At 46.1% G+C, this 23,764-nt stretch overlaps 1 protein-coding gene across 1 annotated transcript in view; it reads right to left on the minus strand.

Moving 5' to 3' along the window:
- Window positions 1-7,610: 7,610 nt before the first annotated feature.
- The window catches only part of LOC123755280 (Na(+)/H(+) exchange regulatory cofactor NHE-RF1), a 72,247-nt gene continuing 56,093 nt past the window's right edge, over window positions 7,611-23,764 (minus strand). The window contains exons 4-6 of the mRNA XM_045737739.2: window positions 15,033-15,602; window positions 12,155-12,294; window positions 7,611-10,666 (exon numbers count right to left, since the gene is read on the minus strand). Coding sequence (XP_045593695.2) covers window positions 10,543-10,666; window positions 12,155-12,294; window positions 15,033-15,602 — 834 coding nt within the window. The 3' untranslated portion in view covers window positions 7,611-10,542. The remainder of the gene's footprint in view (window positions 10,667-12,154; window positions 12,295-15,032; window positions 15,603-23,764) is intronic.

Raw genomic sequence — 23,764 nt, forward strand, 5'->3', positions numbered from 1 at the left:
GTCTTTTAGAGGAGCCTTAATAAGATTTGGAATTTTTTTTAGTTTTATGATATTAATTTTACCACAGTCCAGTATAATTTTCTATATGTATTCAAATGTATTGAATAACTTTTTTCACATATCCTATTTTCCTTATTCTCCTATGATTCAGCTGATGCTGAATTGTCTTCCTGGGTTGGTGCTTTCTTTTGATAATTGCTTGTTTATTTTTCTTGTTAAAATATATTTTTAATTCCCAGTTATAAAATATATGTTGTAGATAACATTTACCTGATGGCCACCATCTCCCTACGGCAAACATGCTTGAATAATCAACGTTATTGATGCCAATTCAACATCCTTTGCCCTATATGTCCTCTCGGGTCTTTATTTTTGGCATTGATAGCATCAGGAAGCTGGTGGCTTGTCACAGGCACCTTCCATTGTTGCTGGAATACTGTCTTGGCAGTCATGGCCTCGGTGGGTGGGAGATTACATGATTGATGGAATACTTGGATATTTTTTCCTGAGCAAGAACTCAAACTAATTCAGATTTTTTATGTATTGTACTGTTTAAATGTAAAAATAATTAGATGCTATGTCCTTTTACAGTTCTGTCATGGTCGTTTTTTAAACATCCGACAGGTGATTTTGTTAATTATTCCAAGACTTTCACTTTTTCATGTATTGGATTGAAACTTTGCTTGCTCTGTGCAGGTATCTCTCAGGGTCTTATAAATGTCATGTTAATCCTGCATGTTTAGTGCTGAAGTATTAATTGATGAATCATGAGTTCAGATTACCTACTTGCCGAAAAAAGTCTCCAGTATGAATAATATAACCATAGTTGATAACTGTGTGGATGAGTAAGGAGTTCCATGCTGGGTTCATTGGAGGGAAAGGGGAATCTGCTCTGGTGTTTGCAAAAGCCTCTTAGTTTTCCATTGTTGGGGACAAGACATCTGGTAGCTCATCGAGGTTACCTTAGGCCAACTACCGACCTCCAGACTGGAATCCACAACAGTTGTCTAACTCCTGGATATCCATTAACTACTAGGTGAACAAGGCATCAGGTAGAGGGAAACATTCAACTGCATTTGTCCTGCTGCAGGAATTTAACTCAAGACCTTTTAGCTGTGACCCTGTTGAAAAGGATGGGGAGATGCCACTAGGGACAAGATACTGTCTGTGCCAGCATGCTTGATCCAAAACGATGTTCCTGTTCTTTTTCAGACATTTTCATTCCACTGCCACTTGTATCTTTGTGAATACATGTATACCATCTGTTCCATTCACCTCCCTCCATGTGTTCTGATTTCTCTTCTCAATTTTAACACTAACTCCTTTTCATAGTCTGTGCTCCTTTTAGGTGATTTTATCTTTAGACATGCTTTTTGGAGCATATCTTTACAAATACCCGAGACCATCTTCTAGAACCTTTTGTCCTCTCGTGTCTCTTGTCAATTCCCGCTCTTGTACTCTTTCCTGCATAGATCTTTCTCTGTCCTCTTCCACTTACTGTATATAGACCTGGCATGGAGTGTCCTTGATAGCCCCTGTATCGGTGATCATTTCCCCATCTTCGTTTCCCTCTTTTTCTTTCCGCTCTCTTATCCTCAAAGGCAGACTGGAGTCTTTAATTCTCCATTCTGCTCTTTCCTGCCTGTAAGATTTCTCTTCCTCACTCCCTCTCACTTTTTGATGATGCCTTAATAAACGCTGCACTGTTCCTCACCTTGCCTCCCGTGGAGTGCAGAAGCTTGTTCCTTGGTGAAAATCGGGCTGTGCTCAGGTTGTTCGCTGTAAATGTGTAGCCTGGAACATGTACAATAGTGGGGATACACAAATCTATTCTTATTTTGCAAAGCATGTGCATTGGTCTGTAGGACCATCCACACAGCTAAACATTTGAGTTGGAGATCCTACTTCTCCACCATTACTCTTGACACCCCTCTTCTTAAGATTGCTGGAAAATTTGTTCCAGACACATCGCCTGTCTTTATCTGTGATTCTGTTGCGACAAATCCTGTGTTGGTCACAGACAGTGTTCACACTTTTCAGCCATTAGATCCAGTGCTCATCCTTTTCTTCCTTCAGCCCCTTCCTGAATCTTGCGCCTTGAACTTTCGCACTCGCGTCCACCTTATTTATATTGATCTTTTCACCCCTTTTCTGAACCTCAGTCCGCCTGGTTCCTCTGCAATTCTACTGCAGCGGGCTCAGATGGTATTTATTGAGATGCTCTATCATTTTCCTCTGTGCTTCTTATAGCATTTGTTGCATATCTATAATCGTATTTGGGAGTCAACTTGTGTGAAGATTTGTTCGTAATGGTTGCTCTTTCCACTAGAAATCAAGGGGTACTCGAAGGACTTCCTCTAAGGACTTTCATACCATTATCCTGACGAGTTGTGTCTGCAAACTCTGAGCAAGAATACAGTAGTGCATGTCTCATCTGGTTCCTGGATCATCATTGCTCTCTCTTTCTCTCCATTCCAATTTGCAGTTTTTTGGCCTGGAGAATGCTTATAACACTACCTGGAGAAAGAGTGAGCCCAACTGCAGTCCTTTGGCCTTTTCCAGCAAAGCTTCCTCACCCGTCGTTCGTTTTAAGTGAGAATTGGTGCCGCTTTGTTAAACTCTTCAATGGTATGAGGGTGTTCCTCCAAGGTAGTGTTGTGAGCACTTCTCTTTCTGGTGGTTCTAAATGGTTTCCCTTCACCCCTGGCATTTTCTGGACCCTTTATCTTGATTGTCGCTCACTCATGGAATGCCTTTTCCTAGAACTTTTTTTGAGGAGGAGGATATCAGTGTGAGGTAGGGTCATAGTGTGGAATTAGGAGTGAATGGTAAAGGAAAGGAGTGGAAGGTATGATTATACTGCTACTCTACTGTGGGTGTCAATATTGGGGGTTATCCAGAGACATAAGACAAGCTCTTGGCTATATGGATGCCTGGGAGAGTACATATTTTGTAATCCCCTATTTTTTTTTAAACAATTTTAAAAGGGAAACTTGCCTTTTAAAGACTGCTCATAAGCCCAGTCGACAGAGCTATGGCCTCACGCGTGAGGACCAGGGTTCGAGACCCCATACAGCCCAGGTGAATGGAAGGCATGTATTATTTCCACGGAAGTGTGGATGGAACTATCAGAGGAAAGCGCCAAGCTATTAAGACTTCAGCACTTGGAAGGAGTCAGGATAAGTTTTTGGGATGGGACGGGGGAAAGAAATGATGCCCAACCATTTGGATGGTCGGGGATTGAACGCCGACCTGCATGAAGCAAGACCGTCGCTCAACCGTCCAGCCCAAGTGGTTGGGCTAACAACTTATATTTTGTAATAGTTTCTTAATGTCTGCTCTGTATGCGCGGAGAACACGCAGGGACAGGGCACAATAGCATTTCATTCAATGGAGAGGGCCGAATTCGACTGTACTGCATGAGCCGAACTGCAGCCGAACCCGGTTTTGACACGTGCCGAGACAAACTACAGTGAAAACAACTGCACAGTTACAAGTTACAACTGCAATGAAAGCAGTTCGCATGAGACAACAGTTATGAGTTGCATCCTTGCTAACTCCCGGGTATCTACTTACTGCTAGGTGAACAGAGGCATCAGATAAAGGGAAACGTTGCCAAAACCCTTGTCCTGTTGTGGGAATTGAATCAGTACTTTCGACCCTGACCCGATTGCGCTAGGAGCTGCGCAACAGTACCCTATAACTTCAGTTCAAACCGCACTGCAGTGAATGTGTTCTGTAACCACGCAACGTCTCTTGTGGGCTCAGTGTACCAGTTAGCCTGATACACAAGATAGCAACCGAAGTTTAGTCTCCGTGGTGTTGTGGTAAGACACTCGCCTGGCGTTCCGCGAGCGCTGTCATGGGTTCGTATCCTGGCAGGGGAGGATTTACTGAGCGCAAATCCTTAACTGTAGCCTCTGTTTAACGCAACAGTAAAATGTGTACTTGGATGAAAAAACGATTCTTCGCGGCGGCAGGGGATCGTATTCCAGGCACCTGCCCGAAACGCTACGCGTACTAGTGGCTGTACAAGAATGTAACAATTGTATATATCTCAAAAAAAAAAAAAAATTGTTTATTATCCACATTATACCAATTCTGTGGGCGGTAGGGGACCACTTTCCCATCCTGTAGGCGGTAGTGGAAAGAGTTATAGAGGCATATAATGGGCTCAGGAACTATACACCAAGATTCATTTAGCCAAGCAAGTTACAGCCTTGATAAGCTAGTTAGTTTAATAAGGCATTATACAAATTTAGTTGATTATGATAGTTATGTTTACCAAATATATTGTATCAATGTCATAACGCTGAAAGACAAAACGCAGAGATTCATGACTTCGTAAAAATCCGTGGAGCTATGATATTGTCAAGACCAAATTACTAAACAGTATGGGGACGGTCTCGCTTCTTGCAAGCCAGTGTTCAATCCCTAAACCCCGAAGCGGTTGGGCACTGTCCCTTCGTTTCGTCCTATCCCAGATCCGTATCCTCAAATCCCTTTATAGTCGTAATGACAATATTTTCTCCTTTACGGGTTATTCATGCCCGTGCCACCTCTTGGGTGGCTTAATCTTCATAAATCAATCTTTCTCCTGTTAATTACCTTACAATCTGGATCGTACGATAAATAGCGCTACAAAGAGTGAAAAGCAGAATACAAGCAGCAGAACACGACGAATGGGCACTCATTCACACACAGCACCGCTCTTGTGGCAGGTAAGTCCACTATGGGCTCACCATGGTCCGTGCTACTTGGCCCGCTCCTGTGCCAGGTTAGTTACGGGCTCACCATAGCCCGTGCTACTTGGAACTTGTTCCGAGTAGCTGAGTCTATAACAACAACAACAACACGACGAATGGGCTCATTATAGCCCATGCTACATGGACATTTCGCTCTGCGTAACTAAATCTAAAAACAACAACAACGAATGGAAGAAGTATTGCCAGAGCTCGTGGAAAAGGTCCTAGAGCAAGGTCGAGGCGCTAAATATTGAAAATCAACAACACAGGGTGAAAAACTGTTTGTGCAAAGCTTTATATAGAGGAGAGGGAGTGCTATCTAGGACACTTGAGGCTTGGGTGTGGGTGTGGAGAGGGAAAACCAAGGCCAGCGAGCGGTGATGGTGCTCTCGCCCACACAAGAAGCCATTGTTGAACACCATTGATTACATAGAGTTTTCCCTCGATTGATTAAAGTCAGTGCCCATGAATTCATCTTGTGGCCAATACTTACCCCCTAGCTAGAGACGTGTCTCCGCTTCTTGTTTCGTTGGAGGAAGGAAAGAAAACTGGACAAAACTGGACTGATTTCTTAAGAGAAGTTCCGGATCAGCCGGGCTGTGGTAGGTTATGTGGGCCTGCGGGCCGCTCCAAGCAACAGCCTTGTGGACCAAACTTAAGTCAAGCCTGGCCTCGGGCCGGGCTTGGGGAGTAGAACTACTCCCAGAACCCCATCAAGCAGGTATCAAGGTCACATTTGATAGTTATTGCAAGTAAGAAATTATGTACATCAATCTCGCCAATGATTACGAATCGCCGTAGAAATCTGATTAAGACATTTACAAGACTGAATAAGATGTGAATGTGCTAATAGTTTTTTTCTTCTCAGCAGCGGTGTCTGAGATCATTGGTGGCAACACCAGTATTCATGGGAACTCGTCAAAACTCGATCGTCTTATATCTGCTGAAGACGAGATAGTCAATGTTGGATTTCGATCATTACGGGATGAGATGTGTTAAAAAGACTTCAAGGCCATGATAGCACTATTAGTCAACTACAATAACAATCAATCGTTGGAACATGGAAAGTAACCGTCTCCTGGTATATAAAAAAAAAACAAAGTTCTGCACTAAAAATAATCGTCTTGAGGAAGGCGATATAAAAAGTGAAAATCATGAGAAAATAATAGCGAAGAAAATACAATCGGCAGATTTCCACCTGCCTGTAAACAGAGCAGGTCATGGTGCCATTACCAGGTCCTGCCCTCCGGCTGGCCAGTCCCCCTTTCCCAGATATTCCTTACAATTGAAATTCCAATTATTTCGCTGGATTCAAGACGCAATACCATAATTACTACAACCTTGACCAGCTCGTGACCTTTGGCTTCATTTGTTCAGCTGGCGAGACCTTGACAACAACAATGAAAACCAAACGTCGAATGTCATAAAAGATGAATTATCCTCCGAAGTGAGGAACGGCGACGAGAGGTTGAAAGGAGAGAAATGGATGGGGGCGGCAATAGAAAGAAAATATTATAGTATTTATACTTCGTACTCATTTGAAATTAGTAGTAGTCAAATAACCAATAGCTATGCCGCTGGTACGCCATGCCTCACCCTCTCGATAGCCTTAGCCTGTCGAGAGGGTGAGGCTGTACGTCACTCAAAAGTTATCAGATTGTCTCATCTATCATTCTAAGTCTTCACTATCATTCTAGGATCTATAGATCCTACTGGAAGACCCCCACCCCCCTTAATCCCCAAGAGTATTATAATCAAGGAAGTTTTGAATTTAAATATGTTTTTGGCATGGTTAAAAAGAACTGTAGGCCACGTGTACAAAATGAGATTGTGTTTTTGTGACACGATCTATGTACTTTGCAGTCCCCTCGCTCATTTTAGTTCATATATAACAACTATACATACCTTAATCTTATCCACACGTGAAGACAAGTTTCACCAGAGTCCTTCACACCAAACAACCCAACAGCAAGGGGACGCCTCTCACTGTTGCTGGCAGAGGATCACATCACAGCGTGAGGACGCCTTTTATCTAGATTCGTATTTATTACATGCATAAATGTTCTAGAACGTGTTCTAGAAAATTAAGTAAAAGAAGAAAAACTAAAGCCACATAGGTTCAGGTGATCCATTTTCCAGGGTCTAAAAAATAATGAAAGGAAGAGCTTGGTCAACCCTTTTCACCAAATTATTCGAATTGTGCAGTTCCACAAGTGTAGTGTTGCAAATAATCACAATGTTTAAAAAGGGATATATCACTGGTATTTAACATCTTCCAATTTATTTAACGTAAATTGTGGGAAAACAATGAAATTTGCCCAAACAAATTGTGAAACAAACCAGGGTCATTTTAGTAGAGATCTAAAACATGGAACACAATGAGTATTGTAAAATAATGCCACTAGGGTACTGGTATTCATATCCCGAAGCGTTGGTAATGAAATTTCATTATTATTCCTGACCTATATTTTGTACATGGGAGACGCCAGCTACATTATGCAGTACAGTTTTGGGCTCTGTAATGCATGTAAATTATTTGAATGATGATATAAAAGGTGCACCGAGATCCTGTGTAGCGAGAACCTGTACTGCAGCAACGATTATGTATAGTGAAGATCTTTATTTGGCGTGTAAAGAGAAGATTGTGTGTAGTGATGTATACTTCTGAAGACCGTTTATGATATATCAGAGTTTTAGAGTTCTAGGGAAAGTAGGCCCCCGAGTGTATACCGAAGACTTACTTTCCCGTACTAATTTCTGAACCTAGACTTGCCTGATGAAAAAAAATTGTAGCCTAATTCAAAATTTTACAAACTACTGTAATTACAATGCTTATAGTAGTTCTCTTGGGATAATTATTACGTATTGGACATTTCAATTGTATTTATCTTTAGATTATCAAATAATGACACGATTCAGTACAGCAGACCATATAATTATTTTAATGGTTTAGGGGCCAAGTACGAGTCATTAAAGTATTTTCATAAAATAAAGTGACCGGGGCAGATCAAGTCAGTAGGAATCCTACCACTTGCCTACAACACAATTATCACCCCTAGTTAAGGTGTTACTAAATCCTATTTCCAATTATCATCAATAAAAAGTGTTGGTTTCCATATTACCAACAATGGCACATTATATGGAACCTCTAATAATAAAGACACTCCAGGGCAGGGAAGAAACATCAAGGACACGATATACAAATGCTTTCAGTAACAATAAGATTGATAAAGATTAAGCCACCCAAGAGGTGGCACGGGCATGAATAGCCCGTAAAGTAACACTATTGAAAGGCCAGCTTATATACGCAGCCAGTCTGGTGTCATCTGATAAGGTGGGAGGAGCCACACGTCGCCCACCACACTACAGATAACACGTCTCTCGCCTCTACACCCACTGCTCTAATATAACGCTTCTCAAAGATTCGTGCAAGCTTTCGCCTTCATATACTAATTTCAATGTATTACGAGGGTAAATTTGGCTGTAGAGCTTGACAAGGATTTCACAGTCGCAGGAGAGAGTGACACCAGACCCTGGCCGCCTCCCACTACACGGGTCCTCCCACCCAGAGGTCAACATACATACAACATTCTCCATTTTGTATTTAATTGATATATTGGTCAAATATCACATACATCGGGGACTACAAACTATACATAGCATTGATATAATATATAATATAAAATATATCATTATATAAAAATATATATACTATATATATTATACATATATATGTAATATATATATATTATATAATACACAATAAAATATATATATATATATATATATATATATATATATATATATATATATATAATACACAATAAAATATATATATATATATATATATATATATATATATATATATATATATATATATATATATATATAAATATAATGACACCTGTTAACCAAAATATTTCCATTAAATCCTCGTCTAGAACCATACACAAAAATCACAAATATTGTATATAGTGCACTGTACTTAAGGCGACCCCCTTAGTAACTGGGTTATCACATGTGCACTGTAGGTATGATCCAGTTCCTGACCTGATACTTTTAAGTTTATGTGTATATAATATACTTGTATAATCACTCACGTTGCTGAGAAATGTATTAGCCTATCTCCTGGCAATTTATAATAGGCTAAGTTGCCAGCGAGGCAATATTTTTAACTTGGCTTCAACCACAGCTAATTAAGGTTACATTTAAACGTTCGCTAAACATCACGGAGTATAAGGCTAGCAGCCTTCACTCTTCAATATAAGGTGAAGTATGTGTCCTCGATTCTACTAATGTGTCAACTCCAGGCCTGTGGGATGATGTGACGAGGATATTATTAAAAAATATATATATTACATGTCTGCCGTTAAGACTTCTAACCCTCGAAGCTGGAACATTTTCATTAGACAGTTCTAGCACCTGTGTATTGGAATCAAGAAACTCCCAACGTGTTCCACAAAGCTGCTATATCAGATGGATTCCGCTCCATCACACTTGCATATTTGCCTTACAAATATTATAGTACAAAAATATTCACAACTTTTGAAGATTATAATGTACAGAATGAAGACGATTACAGCCCATACTTGCATGTAGCACCTAGCCTGGACGGTGCATTCATACACAACCTGTCACTTCCTAATATCTGACCATTGTTGATGGCACAAGAAACAGTGATTACTTAAGCTAACCGGAATGTTATTGGATTGGAAAAGGTATTCGAAGTTAAGCTGGTTGTCCCATTAATCACATGTTAATCAAAATGGCATTGCAGAATACATTATAACTCCAATCGACACTTATAATGAAGCTCTGACGATTCGGTGGACGACCTTTTATGGATATATAAAACTAACATTAACAGATTGACAAAATGTGCTAATACAAAACTGAGCATCATTTCCCTTAGTGAGATATGAATTTCATCAAACACTAATTTAACTTCATTTATCGACTTTCAACAAGTCAATTCCGATATATTGCGAAAACTAAACCAAACTGTCAATGTAACTTCAGATTATCCCACTTCGTCTGTCACACTCCTGTCCTTGTCACGAGAACAAACACAAATTGTATTTGTATTCATTGTGGGGCGAGGCAGGGACGTGCTCGCGCCCAGCGTCGCGCGCGCGCCTCTGCGGCCCCACACACTATAGCAAATGATCGCCTCACCTCTATATAGCTGGATGTGCAGGCAAGTCGCTCGCTCTAGCTTGCGTATTTCTTACTGGTAATTAAGAAAATGATTTTCCAAGTTTCGGCACCACAAAGCCCACCTTTGTCAATCAGTCCATATAACATTTAAACAGTTAAAGAAAATAGTCATTACTGACCAAAACCAATTTAAATAATTAAATAAGTGGACTAACGAGCAAGTTTGTGGTTATGTGAACATTCTGTAAAGAACTGTAATACACTGTATTCGCTCATTAGTGAACGATTGTTATGTTAACTGTCAGGGTCGAGCTTAATATTAAAACTGCATAAAATTACACACTTGGTAATTCGCATGTCAGTAGCCCTAAAAAATCGTTTAGAGGCGTTACTAAGAACCTATTTTTTTTCTTAATTTTAGCCTATACTGTACTATATTTTAGGCATATTTACAGAAAAACTATTTCCCTACATCGAAAAACTAGTCCTATCAAGTATCAGAGACAAAGCGTGGAATGATATCTGTAAACAAAGATTATAACTTGTGAAAGGAACATGTGATGGGTGATACACCAGGCTGTGGTGGGATGGGGGTGTGTGGCGTCGCCCGAGACGGCCTCCCTCGACGCCTCGTGGCTCTCTACATGTTCTGGATGATCTCGTACTTCTTCCTCAGGTCAAGGGTCTCGTTACGAGGGTCAGTCTTCTTCTTGCGGGCCAGTTTGGCTCGCATCTCCGCGGCGGACATGTTCAGGTTGAGACCACTGTGGAGGAGACAGTATGTTAAGACCAGTCCGGTCGGGGCCACGACGATCACCAAATGGTGTACCTTACCTGGTACGGTTGTCCCTTACAATCGAACCTTGCCTGACCTAACCTATCGACCACACAGCAAACATGAATGTTTGTGATCACTTTTATTTAAAGTACAGGCGCTGAGTCACAATAACGTGGCTAAAGTATGTTGACCAGACCACACACTAGAAGGTGAAGAGACGACGACGTTTCGGTCCGTCCTGGACCATTCTCAAGTCGATTGTCCAGGACGGATGAATGGTCCATGGACGGATGACGGATGAATGAATGGAGAATGGTCCAGGACGGACCGAAACGACGTCGTCCCTTCACTTTCTAGTGTGTGGTTTGGTCAACATATTTCAGCCACGTTATTGTGACTCCTCGTCTGCATAGTGAGGGAAACTCTGCCACAGTTGGACCTCCCGTGATAATGTTACAGCTTAACAATAACCATCACTACTAACATTTCTATATACAAATCCTGGAGCCCAATTGACCTTTACTCAAACAATAATCAGAACTTTTTTTTAACATTAAAAATCATTTCGTTAAGGCATAAATATAATCCAGCAGCTAAATTTCCTATAACATTCCATCATTTCACATTAACGAAGATAGTTTTTATTCATAATATACGTTGTATATACAAGTTTCTATACAAACATTAGAACATTCGCTACATAAAGCAATAAACCTTTACAATATCAGGATTCACCACTCAAAGTATTGTAATTAGTATACCAGTTTATACTCGCAGGCCCGAAACTTGCCACACTAACAACCAGTCAGAATTATTCAAAAGGCAGGGACGCGTCCCTTTAGACAACCAAACCCTACACTCAAGGTTACATATCCTGACCACACTCCTCAACACACGGTGTACTAGAGTACACTGGCTACGTACCAATGATGATGTGTAAAATTCAGCTATTTGGAACACGTTCCAAGTAGCACGAGCTATGGTGAGCCCGTAGTGGAGTTACCTGGCACAGGAGCGGGGCTGTAACTCTGCGGGCACCAGTGTTATTCACTTGGTTTGAAATACAACTTTTTACTGTAATGTAAACGAAATTAGCAGAGATAATTTGCAAAGTAAAGGTTGAGATTGAATATCAGTAACGACAGGCGGAGGAAGCCAGTTCGACGCGACCTTTCAACACCCACTTTACCAGCAATTTCGATCTAACCTAACCTTCACCTGCCTTCCCAATCCACAAGCAAGATACACTCGCCCCTTACCTTACTGCTTCCACACCTGACAAGAGGGAGAGTTACTACCAGGGTGGTGGCAAGGTGCAGTGGAGCCCGCTACCTTGCTCCACTGCACCTGACGTAACATCACATGACCTGTTCCACTCTCAATGACGATATACAGTACATGACTTCCATTCCAAACCTACCACTTCACTTTTGCTAGACTTTACGTGGCTGTACCTGGAAACTCCCAGACGCACCTGCTGTTGTAGGCGTTGTTTTTAGAGACTGGCTGGGGTGCAGGTTTTGTGGTGGGAGCTGGAACTGGTGCTGGAGCTGGTGCCGGGGCAGGAGCAGGCTCCAGCGACGGAGGCGGCGTCGGCGAGGTGCTCATGGGACTCTGGAACATGGTAGCAAACAAAACGATGGGTCAAGCTGTTACGAAATGTAGTAAAAGACAACGGGCTGAAAGATGGGTAAAGGGAACAAGTCACAATATGGGTCTGTGTCGATCTGTGCCCAGTTGTAATAGGGAAGTTACCTTACACTTCCCCCAGGGGGGGGGGACGTTACCCACGGCGCGTACAATACCGTGAAGCTGCCCATCATTCCGTGTGGGGGATATTAACACTTGCGACGTCTTGTCCTTCAATATTCTCAACTCTCCATAACCGGATTGGTCAACATCTTGGCCTTGAGATTATACAGCTTGCGTCGCTCTGTACAATACAACGCTGTATGTATACAAACAATGCGTCTCTCAAGTACAGCACGCACGCATCATCAGTTTTTCCCCCTTGATGGGACATTGCATAGTTTGGTATGTTGAGGGCCCCGGGCAATGCTGAGGGGCCCTGGGTCGAAGCTGGGGGAACTCGGGTCGAAGTTTGGGGCCCCGGGTGATGTTGGGACCCCTGGCGATGCTGGGGGGCCCCGGGTCGATGCTAGCCCCCAGAAGATGCAGGGGGTCTCGGGGGATGCTGGGCCAACAATGATACGATGCTTGTATGAATGATCCGTCTTTAATCGCCAGCCACCACCAACATCCACTTAACAGAACGTCGCATTTTGACATTCTAAAGCCAAACAAACTGTCGTACTAGAAAATGGAAGCGGCTGGCGAAAGTGACCTCCTGTCCCGTTTTCTGCTTTGGGTCCTCTGATAGCTTAGGATCAGAGGCATTTTAGTACGACAGTTTCTTGACGTTGGAGGACCTGAGGAGGACGGGCTGCACCGACACTCACAGCCGCGTCGACTACCGTCTCAGGGCACTACTGTCAACACGTTAAAAGTCAAGAGAAATGTTGGCAAGTGAGGAAATGTAGTAGAAGGGTTGGGCTTGTGAGAATTAGTGTTGTGTAGCACAGTTATATGGCAGTGGTATTGTGCAGCTATGGTGGTACTGTATAGTGCAGTTACGTTATAGTGCAGTTATGGCGGTAGTATAGTGGTTATAGTGATTGTGTAGTGCAGTTATAGTGATTGTGTAGTGCAGTTATAGTGATTGTGTAGTGCAGTTATAGTGATCGTATTGTGTAGTTATGGTGATCATATTGTGCAGGTATGGTGGCACTGTGCAGGTATGGTGGCACTGTAGTACTGAGCACCAGCAGACTCACCAAAGTAACAGTCGAGGCTAGGTCCGTGTTAAAACATATTAGTCGGAATATTATCAACTCAACAATAAGCAATATTATCATCCAAGGAATGATTACAAAGGAAAACTGAAACAGTGCAGTAGAGCTCCCAGTAGCGGGAACCTCGCCCACAGCCGGCCTAGCCCGCCCTCGCTGCTGCTGCTAACGTCGCATTTTGTACGTTTATGATCCCCCAACGTACAAATTACAAAGTACTATGGAAAAGCAACGGCTCACGAATATCAACATTATCCATGTATCGGTACGTTAGGTTAGGTGGGTGGTTTGGGTTTGTACGTTAGCACTTTGTATTTTGTATGTCGTGGCCATATCAGAACGGGCTGGGCTCTCAAGGTTCACACATCTGCGTCAGAACATTAGGAAACCAAGTCATATAAGTATTTTAATAATTAGGGAATAGAAAATGTAAGAGCGTTAAATGATAGGTTAAGTCAAGTCTCTGTGCCTCCTTGAGGTGTCTGAACACCCCCTGCAGCGCCTCCTGCAGAAGGCTGATTGAATAGTCGGGGATTGAACTCCGACCTGCACGAAGCGAGATCGTCGCTCTACCGTCCAGCCCAAATGGTTGGAGGGGTGGTGATGGGGGGGGGGGTAGGTGGTGATGGGGGAATAAGGGTGATGGGGGGGGGGGTAGGTGGTGATGGGGGAATAAGGGCGATAGGGGAAGGGAAGGTGGTGACGGGCAGGAAATATGGTGACGGAGGGCGGGGGGGGGGTGAATATGGTGAAGAAGGGAGGAATATCCATCGGAAATTGAACGCGAGCATTCGATTGGCCAATCAAGTAGCCCACCCAATTGAACTAAGGCCAATCCAAGTGTAGGGGGGCGGGGTGAGGGTCACGGGGGTAAGGGGAAAGGAAGAACAGGGAGGTACACTTGGGGCAGCGGTCAGTAACACACAGGAGTAAAGGGGGGTAATAGGGGGCAGGACCCACAAACGTCAATGTAAACATTCACCAATATGGAAAATAAGACAAATAAGGCGTTTAAACAACAAAGCAAAACAAGCTTAAGGCAAGAAGCGACGTTGTTGAAGTTGGGATTAATGTATAAAGCCAAAACTAAATTATTAATCAGTTAGTGGAAAATTAATGTAAAGGAGAGAGAGAGAGAGAGAGCCGAAGGTGAGCCTTCAAGAGGTACAGGGACTGAGGTCGACCTCGGGCAGTAAAGGTTCAGCACCCACTAGTCTCCAACTGTAGTGTTGATCAAGTAATTAAACCCGACACAGATGATATGATTTGTTCGTGACAAGCGAACAAACTAACAAATGGTATTGATGTATTTCACTCCAGTTGGAAGACTGTGGCTGCCGAAGGATATGAAAGATAAAATGGAAAGATAATTGAAGGGTTAGTAATTCTTGGGCTGCGAAGCTCATCACTGATGATATAGTGATGATGTGTGAGGTGAAGAGGCGAGAGTAACTAATGCAAGCTGGAGTGCGGTGCTGCAGCGGTGCGCGGCTGAGGACAAACCTGCGTGGTGTCAGTGTGGGCGGCGTCCGAGCCCCGCGGTGAGTGTGACCCAGCCGAGGACGAGGCTGAGGAGCGCCTCGAGGTGTAGGACGGAGGTGCAGCCTCCACCTCCACCTCAGCCCCACCCTTGCCGCTCCCCAATAATACGTTGTCGTACTCCGCCTCCAAGTCAGACTCGAGGTCGGGCGAGGACGGAGCTGCCTCACTTGCAGCCTCCGCCTCTACTGTCTTGTTAGTCTCGGCAATATTACCTTCTTCAGAAGCTATTTCGCTCTCTGAGGGAGTAGCATCTCCCTCATGGGAAGACGTGTCCTCCAGTGGAGGTCTAACAACCTCCTCCTCCTCCTCCTCCTCCTCCTGGGGTTTCATATCAGCAATTTGAGAAGGTTGATCATCGTCTTGAGCGTGGACGTGCTCCTCTGGGGGCCTTATATCCCCTTCCTCTGAGGAGTTGTCGTCCCCTTCTTCAGGCAAGGGAGAAGGAGAACGATTCCTCAGGGCCTTGGTACTCTTCATGGCAACAGCTTCTGGGGCGGAGTCGTCGTCTTGGCTACCGGCGGCGTCCACCGGCTGCTCCCACACATGCAAGACAAACATTAGCACAGGCAGGGTATGGGACGGGGGTAAGACACGCTGGCTCCATCTCCGGCTGCTGCATCAGGACCGTGGCACCGGCTGTGGCTCAGTGCCACGTGCCACATGCAATCCCAAATACTGGCTAGCTATAATGTGACAGGCAGGTGTCAGTGAGAAAGTTAGAAAATACTGGGCATGTCTACTAGACTCGTCAAGCCTACGTCCTCTGCAAACAACATATAAATAACAGATAGATAATGAGACTATTACAGTGATCAAGATGACTTGTGATAGTGAGCAGAACTACGGTTCAACATGCAGCTAGTGTGCATGGAAGCTTGTTACATGACTACGTTGACACATGGACAGTAATGTGTTGTTGACAGTAAAGGGTGTTAGACTGACGTACAGGTGATGTGGCTCGCTCGCTACCTCACAGGGTGATGTGGCTCGCTCGCTACCTCACATAACAGGTGATGTGGCTCCCTCGCTACCTCACAGGGTGATGTGGCTCGCCCCATCACCCCAACAGTGATGGGGGAAAGAGGTGGAGATTGAGTACCCAAATGAGCAGCAAAAACGACAGAAAGACAATAATGAATAACTGAAGTCCAATAAAAAGTGAAATGATTGAATCAGACACCAGACAGCTTCATATTAAATGTAGGGAGGTGGAATCAAAGAACTGAAGGTCAATCTCCGCAAACTCAATTGGGAGAGAACACGAGAAGCTCTGCCGTCAACACCATTCCCCCCCACCCTTCCACCACGGGTAAAAAGCCATAGCTCCTCCACCCCTTCCCCCTTGGTAAGAAGCCATAGCTCCCCCTAGGTAAGAGGCCATTGCTTGCTTCCCACTCTTCTCCCTCTCCCCCAACATATCACCCTTTCACTAGAGAGACGTCCAGCTTCACCCAAGCCGGGGTAGACGGGCACACTGACACTATACACTCTCTACAACACACATGGACGCTACTTTCATATCTCCTCGGCGTGGATACGAACATGATATATACTCTCCTTACTCCATCATGTTGGGATAAGAGCCTGGGGAGAGGTACTGTAACCAGCTACGTTATTCTCATCACCTTATTCTATTTATACGACAAATATAATTCAAGTGTAACCTCACGCATGGCAGACAACTTTCAATAAATTATTACTTGATGTCCATAGTGTAACTGATAAAGAAATTATATATTTTAAGAACTTGGTCAGCGTCACTAAATAGGAATTAATCATCTTCAGGTTACGTTACATAATCTTCAGGTTAGGTTACAATCTCGGTTGAGTCCCAATAATCTAGCCAAACAGGAACAGACAAAAAGACTCCAAAAAACGTCAGGAGGAATCATATCTAGAGGAAGCCACACTTAGTCTGTCAAATATCCTCTGGGAAGAATAGTGCCAGGCTACGCACCTAAGAGCTATCCTACTGTGGATTGGCAACATCCCAAGGAAAGGGGAGGGAAGGGGCTGCTTTACGTCTTAAGTAGGTGAAGGGTTGATGCCTTAATGGGGAAGGTTGGAGCAAAACAAATAGCAAGTGTGTTACACTTCTCAGAGTCAACTTGAGGCGGCTGGGGTTGCTGGCTACACAGAAGCTATCAAGTAAAAGCGCCAAGCCATAACGCCTATGCAGCACTGGGAAGGGATCAGGACACAGATGTGAGATGGGGACACAGGTAAGGAAGAAATGGTGCTTAACCACTTGGACGGTCGGGGATTGAACGAAGACCTGCATGGAGCGAGACCGTCGCTCTACCGTCCAGCCCAAGTGGTTTTGCTACACAGAAAATGCCTGAAATTGAAAGCAGCGATTTCTAGACTTGGGGCGACTGCTGCCGCCTTCACACTAGACTGAACAGCTGCGTAGAACTGGAAACGCCAAGGAGAAGGTAGCAAGAACAGGGCACAGTTAGACGGGGGGAGGGGGGGGGATGAGGTGCAGTTAGGAGGGGGTGTGGGTGCCAGGGGGAACTACACAGGGAGAGGGTGCCAGGGGGGAGCTACACAGGGAGAGGGTGCCAGGGGGGAACTACACAGGGAGAGGGTGCCAGGGGGGGGGGACTACACAGGGAGAGGGGTGCCAGGGGGGGGGACTACACAGGGAGAGGGGTGCCAGGGGGGGGACTACACAGGGAGAGGGGTGCCAGGGGGGACTACACAGGGAGAGGGGTGCCAGGGGGGACTACACAGGGAGAGGGGTGCCAGGGGGGACTACACAGGGAGAGGGGTGCCAGGGGGGACTACACAGGGAGAGGGGTGCCAGGGGGGACTACACAGGGAGAGGGGTGCCAGGGGGACTACACAGGGAGAGGGGTGCCAGGGGGGACTACACAGGGAGAGGAGTGCCAAGGGGGACTACACAGGGAGAGGGGTGCCAGGGGGGGACTATACAGGGAGAGGGGTGCCAGGGGGGACTACACAGGGAGAGGGGTGCCAGGGGGGACTACACAGGGAGAGGGGTGCCAGGGGGGACTACACAGGGAGAGGGGTGCCAGGGGGGACTACACAGGGAGAGGGGTGCCAGGGGGAACTACACGGGGAGAGGGTGCCAGGGGGAACTACACGGGGAGAGGGTGCCAGGGGGAACTACACGGGGAGAGGGTGCCAGGGGGAACTACACAGGGTGTGTGCCAGGGGGGACTACAGAGGGAGAGGGTGCCAGGGGGGACTACACAGGGAGAGGGTGCCAAGGGGGACTACACAGGGAGAGGGTGCCTCACACAACACTTAACTACAAGGGTAAACATTAAGATACTCACATCACACAAGGAACCAGTGCGGGCCAGCTTCTTCTGGCCCCCGAGGAAAATAACAATCACGTTCATCGCCCTCCACACAACAAGAACGCCAGAGGAACACTTCGGGAACGTCACCGGACCACCGTAGGACCTCACCGTGACAAATGTGACGGGAGGAGCAGATCTGAGCACACACACACGTCTCCAAGCCCAAACCACGGGACCCATCAACTAGCTGGAGCCAGAGAGAACACGGCCCATCCGGCTGCGTCCGTCAACTTTCATGATGCCAGCGCCTCCAGAAGCCTCCACTTGCGGACAATATGCCGCTCTTGGAGGGGGGTCTAGCCTAGAACCGGCGCGCCAGCCCGCGAAGTACTTTCACTGCCTATACTTCCTACCCTTTGTCATGGTGGCTACAGATGGCTTACCACAGGTATTTAATCGTGTATAAAGCTAAGCCATTCATACCTGCACGCTCTTTTACTCTCCATGTGTCATTCACACACTCAGTTGCCATCTTTTGCCTTCAAGGCCGCACCTGTACCCGCCCAACATGTTATAAAATATATAATTTCACACCTGTACACCCGCCCAACATGTTATAAAATACATAATTTTGTATGTTATTATATGCATGTATTATATGTTCATACATGTATACATGTACACGCACTGTACACACAAACATATATAAATATATACGTTAATATGGCAAGAAAAGACGGCGAGACTGGAGCCCAGAGGACCTTTAGCCGCGTCACGGATTGGTCGCTCTACCCGGCATGCCTAAGGTTCCGGGTTCAGTCTAAGCATTAATCCTATTATTTGTGTGTGTAGTTTCACGCCACTCTGAACATCATTTTATAATATTGCTGGTGAGAATTTACTGTACGCATGAGTGATCGTGGCTGCGCATGAGCTCTATTTGTGATTGTGCGTATGTGCAAAGTACTTGCCAAGTTGTGCTTGCGGGGGGTTGGGCTTCGGCCCTTCGGTCCCACCTCTCAACTGGTGAACAGATTCATGAGCCTACTGGGCTCCATCATATCTACACTTGATACTGTATGGAGTCAGCCTCCACCACATCACTTCCTAGTGCATTCCATTTATTAACTACTCTGACAAAAAAAAATATTTCTAATGTTTCTATGGCTTATTTGGGGGCACTCAATTTTCACGTGTGTCCTCTAGTGCGTGTACTCCTTGTGTTAAATAAACTGTTTGTCTACCCTATCAATTCCTTTGAGAATCTTTTATGTGGTGATCATGTCCCCCCCCTAACTCTTCTGTCTTTCAGCGACGTGATGTTTAACTCCCGTAGTCTCTCCTCTTAGCTCATACCCCTCAGTTCGGGCACTAGTCTGGTGGCAAACCTCTGAACCTTCTCCAATTTAGTCTTCTGCTTGACGAGACATGGACTCCATGCTGGAGCTGCATAACCAGGACTAGTGTGATATACGTGGTATAGAATGTTCTAAATGATTCCTTAAACAAGTTTCTAAAGGCCGTTCTTATGTTAGCCAACCTGGCATACGCCGCTGATGTTATCCTCTTGATATGGGTTTCGGAGGACAGGTCTGGCGTGATATCAACCCCCAGGTCTTTCTCTAGATTTTAGATTCTCTAGATTTCTTTCTGATTCTAGAAGAATTTCACCTCCCAAATGGTACCTTGTATCTGGCGTGTTCCCTACACCAATCTTTATTATATTACATTTGCTAAGGGTTAAACTAACAAGTGTTCTCACCTAGTTGTGCTTGCGGGGGTTGAGCTCTGGCTCTTTGGTCCCGCCTCGGACCAAGTGTGTGCACACACTTGTTTATAGGCGCGTGCCCATATATGCCTATCTGGTCGAATGCCAGCCAGAGGCTTAGGGCTCGCGCTGGGAAAAAAAAAGCCCAGCTCGCAGCCTTGGAAACAATGATTTAGGTTAATGAAATATCTGATCTCATATTTCTTAAATAAAATATAAATGTTTAAAACACGAAGGAACTCGGCTGCGTTCGGGTCTCTCTCGCCCCCCCCCCCCATTCCCCATCCCTTATATTTCCTTCTCTACCTTTCTCCCACATTTCCTCCTCTCCCCCCTCCCCCCCCCCTTCAATTTTGTCAAGAAATTCAGCAATCTCTACGTATTTTAATTGACTTAACTTTAGTGATAAATATTTATGCAATGTTTGATGGTGCATTGTTAATCAATTGTGGTGAATTGCAAATTTAATTTGAAATTCACAATTCTTGCCACGTGAGAAGCAAGCCTCGTAGTTTTGGTATTTTTAGTGGAGGCCCAGTCATTTCTGTAACACTCCAAGAGTCCTTGAAAAGTTCAGTCAAGATATCTGAGTAAGGAGCCTAGGCAGTTAAATTTCACATTTCTGGCAGAGGCTACTAACGTAACTTGTGCCGGTTTTCTTTCAGTAATGTTACATTTTATGAACTTTTATGTTTGTGTCCCCCTCCTTTATCCTTCTTTCATTCTATCCTGCTTTCATTTTATCCTCCTTTCTCTGGTATTTATTAATTGACTCTGCAGAGGCAGATTTACATCCTCGTCACGGCCCTTGTTCAGATTTACAACTAATTTCTAAACTCTGCGAGAGACTTAAGGGTGAGGCTATACTTGAATACATTTCTGGAAACGCTGTCAAATAGCTGGGATCGTTCTTGAGTTGTATCAATACCGGACGAGAGGCCGTTTGTTCCGAACATTTGAGAGATCCTGCAGTGCCGCTGTCAGCTTAGTGCCATGGTGCCCGAGTCTACAAGATGGGGTGATGAGTGATTGAGGAACATTAAGCCACCCAAGAGGTGGCACGGGCATGAATAGCCCGTAAAAGAAGGGGTATCCTAGCCTCTCTTATATTTGCGTGGTTGTAGGAGGTGCGACAGGAGTGAGAGGAGTGGAGTGTGCTAGGTGCATGAACTCTTACCACCAGAGTGAAGTGTTGATGGCAAGCTGAGGAAGATTATGTTCTCTATCATACCTGGATAGAGTTCCGGGAGTTGTTTTACTCCCCGAGCCCGGCCCAGACGTGTGATAACATGGTCCAACAGGCTGTTGCTTGGGGATCGGCCCGCAGGCCCACATATCCATACAATCTGGTTGGTCCGGCACTTTTTGCAGGAATATTTCTAAAGTCTTCTTTAAGACCTGTACCTTTGTCCTGGCAATATTTCTAATCCTTGCTGGGGGGTATTGAACAGCCGTGGACCTCTGATGTTCAGACAGTGTTCTCTGATTATGCCTCAGGCACTTCTCACTGGTTCTATTCAGCATTTCCATCCCTATCTTTAGCTCCAGTATATTACTTTACTGTGCATATTTGGGACCTGGCTTTCCATTATCTTCCAGGTATACATTATTTGAAACCTCTAAACCGGCTGATCAATAACTTCTTTGGCAACGTAACTGAGGTCACTGGTGCAGGACAAGCACAACACTTAACTTTCGAGTCTGGTAAACAAATTCCAACTCAACTTCAAAAGACTATGACCAAACCGGAGGTAAAAGGCTCTATGGTCCAACAAGACCACTGTACTTGTTCCTAGAGGCTGGAGCACATGGTCGGTCTCTATGTGGTCAGTATAAGTCACACAACTCTTCTCTGGGTCTTGCAAGACAGAGGGCGAGCTCCTCCCCCATTGTATCAGTCTTGGGGGGGGGGGGGGGGTGTCCACGTGTCTTTAAGGCGCATGGATGACGTCTGACTCCACATTAAGAGTGAAGAAGGGGGGGGGGGGGTGGGCAAGGTGGCATCCATCAGGTGATCATTGGAGTCATCTTGACACCGCCAAAGTCGCTCCCAGGCACCCACACAAAGCCCCTCACCCCACCCACACTCTCACCATGTCCCCAGAATTTAGCTAATCCTGTAACCCATTCAAGATATCTGGAGGAATTAAGAGAAATCTTTAACCTACCCTTCGTCTCTCTGAGTCACAGACCCCCATCCACTGCAGATTTAATGACGCAATATCTGACCGGTCGACGGCCGCCAAGGGGCAGGCTGACGGCCGCCAAGGAGCAGGCTGACGGCCGCCAAGGAGCAGGCTGACGGCCGCCAAGGAGCAGGCTGACGGCCGCCAAGGAGCAGGCTGACGGCCGCCAAGGAGCAGGCTGACGGCCGCCAAGGAGCAGGCTGACGGCCGCCAAGGGGCAGGCTGACGGCCGCCAAGGGGCAGGCTGACGGCCACAAAACGTTCCAAGCAGCACGGGCTATGGTGAGCGCGTCGTACTTACCTGGCACAGGAGATGTGTGAATTCTCCTGGTCTATGTGATTCTTGATATACCAGTGAAGACGCCTCTACCTGGTGCAGGCGGGGGAAGGGGAGATGTTCTCCACTGAACAGTAGAGCTCAGACTCTTCAAACTTCAAGAAGGAAGAACACTAATCCCTGTGAGAATGACCTCATCGGCAAAACTATCAAGGTGATAGTTTTGTCACTAAGGTGGTGAGGGTAAGAGGCGACCACCTACCACACCACACAGCCACAGCCACACCACGCCATCTCCAGCCACACCACACAACACAGCCACACACCACACAGCCACACCGTAACAAGACACCAGCTGCAACTTGCCACCAGCTCGACATGCACGGATATTCCCACTGAAGGCAATAAACCTGCACAGCTTGATGGACGGGGCAGGCAGACAAGGACCCCTGGGGCGGGGCAGGCAGACAAGGACCCCTGGGGCGGGGCAGGCAGACAAGGACCCCTGGGGCGGGGCAGGCAGACAAGGACCCCTGGGGCGGGGCAGGCAGACAAGGACCCCTGGGGCGGGGCAGGCAGACAAGGACCCCTGGGGCGGGGCAGGCAGACAAGGACCCCTGGGGCGGGGCAGGCAGACAAGGACCCCTGGGGCGGGGCAGGCAGACAAGGACCCCTGGGGCGGGGCAGGCAGACAAGGACCCCTGGGGCGGGGCAGGCAGACAAGGACCCCTGGGGCGGGGCAGGCAGACAAGGATCCCTGGGGCGGGGCAGGCAGACAAGGACCCCTGGGGCGGGGCAGGCAGACAAGGACCCCTGGGGCGGGGCAGGCAGACAAGGACCCCTGGGGCGGGGCAGGCAGACAAGGACCCCTGGGGCGGGGCAGGCAGACAAGGATCCCTGGGGCGGGGCAGGCAGACAAGGACCCCTGGGGCGGGGCAAGCAGACAAGGACTCCTGGACAATTAAAAGTGTCTTCTCCTAACCTACCACAGGACCCAGAACGGAACAGTACGTCACTTTCGCGAGCCACTTCTATTTCCTAGTACGACCATTTTTGGCTTTATGTAACGCATATGGGCGAAATGCGACGTTTGTAGGAGGCCCCAGGTTGCTCTGGTAGGTTAGGTTCGGGCAATTTCGTACACGAGTTTAATGTCGTTGGGAGCGCTGGAGAGGACGGCCTGTCCACAC

The sequence above is a fragment of the Procambarus clarkii genome, chromosome 55 (assembly GCF_040958095.1).
Source record: "Procambarus clarkii isolate CNS0578487 chromosome 55, FALCON_Pclarkii_2.0, whole genome shotgun sequence".
Classification (NCBI taxonomy): domain Eukaryota; kingdom Metazoa; phylum Arthropoda; class Malacostraca; order Decapoda; family Cambaridae; genus Procambarus; species Procambarus clarkii.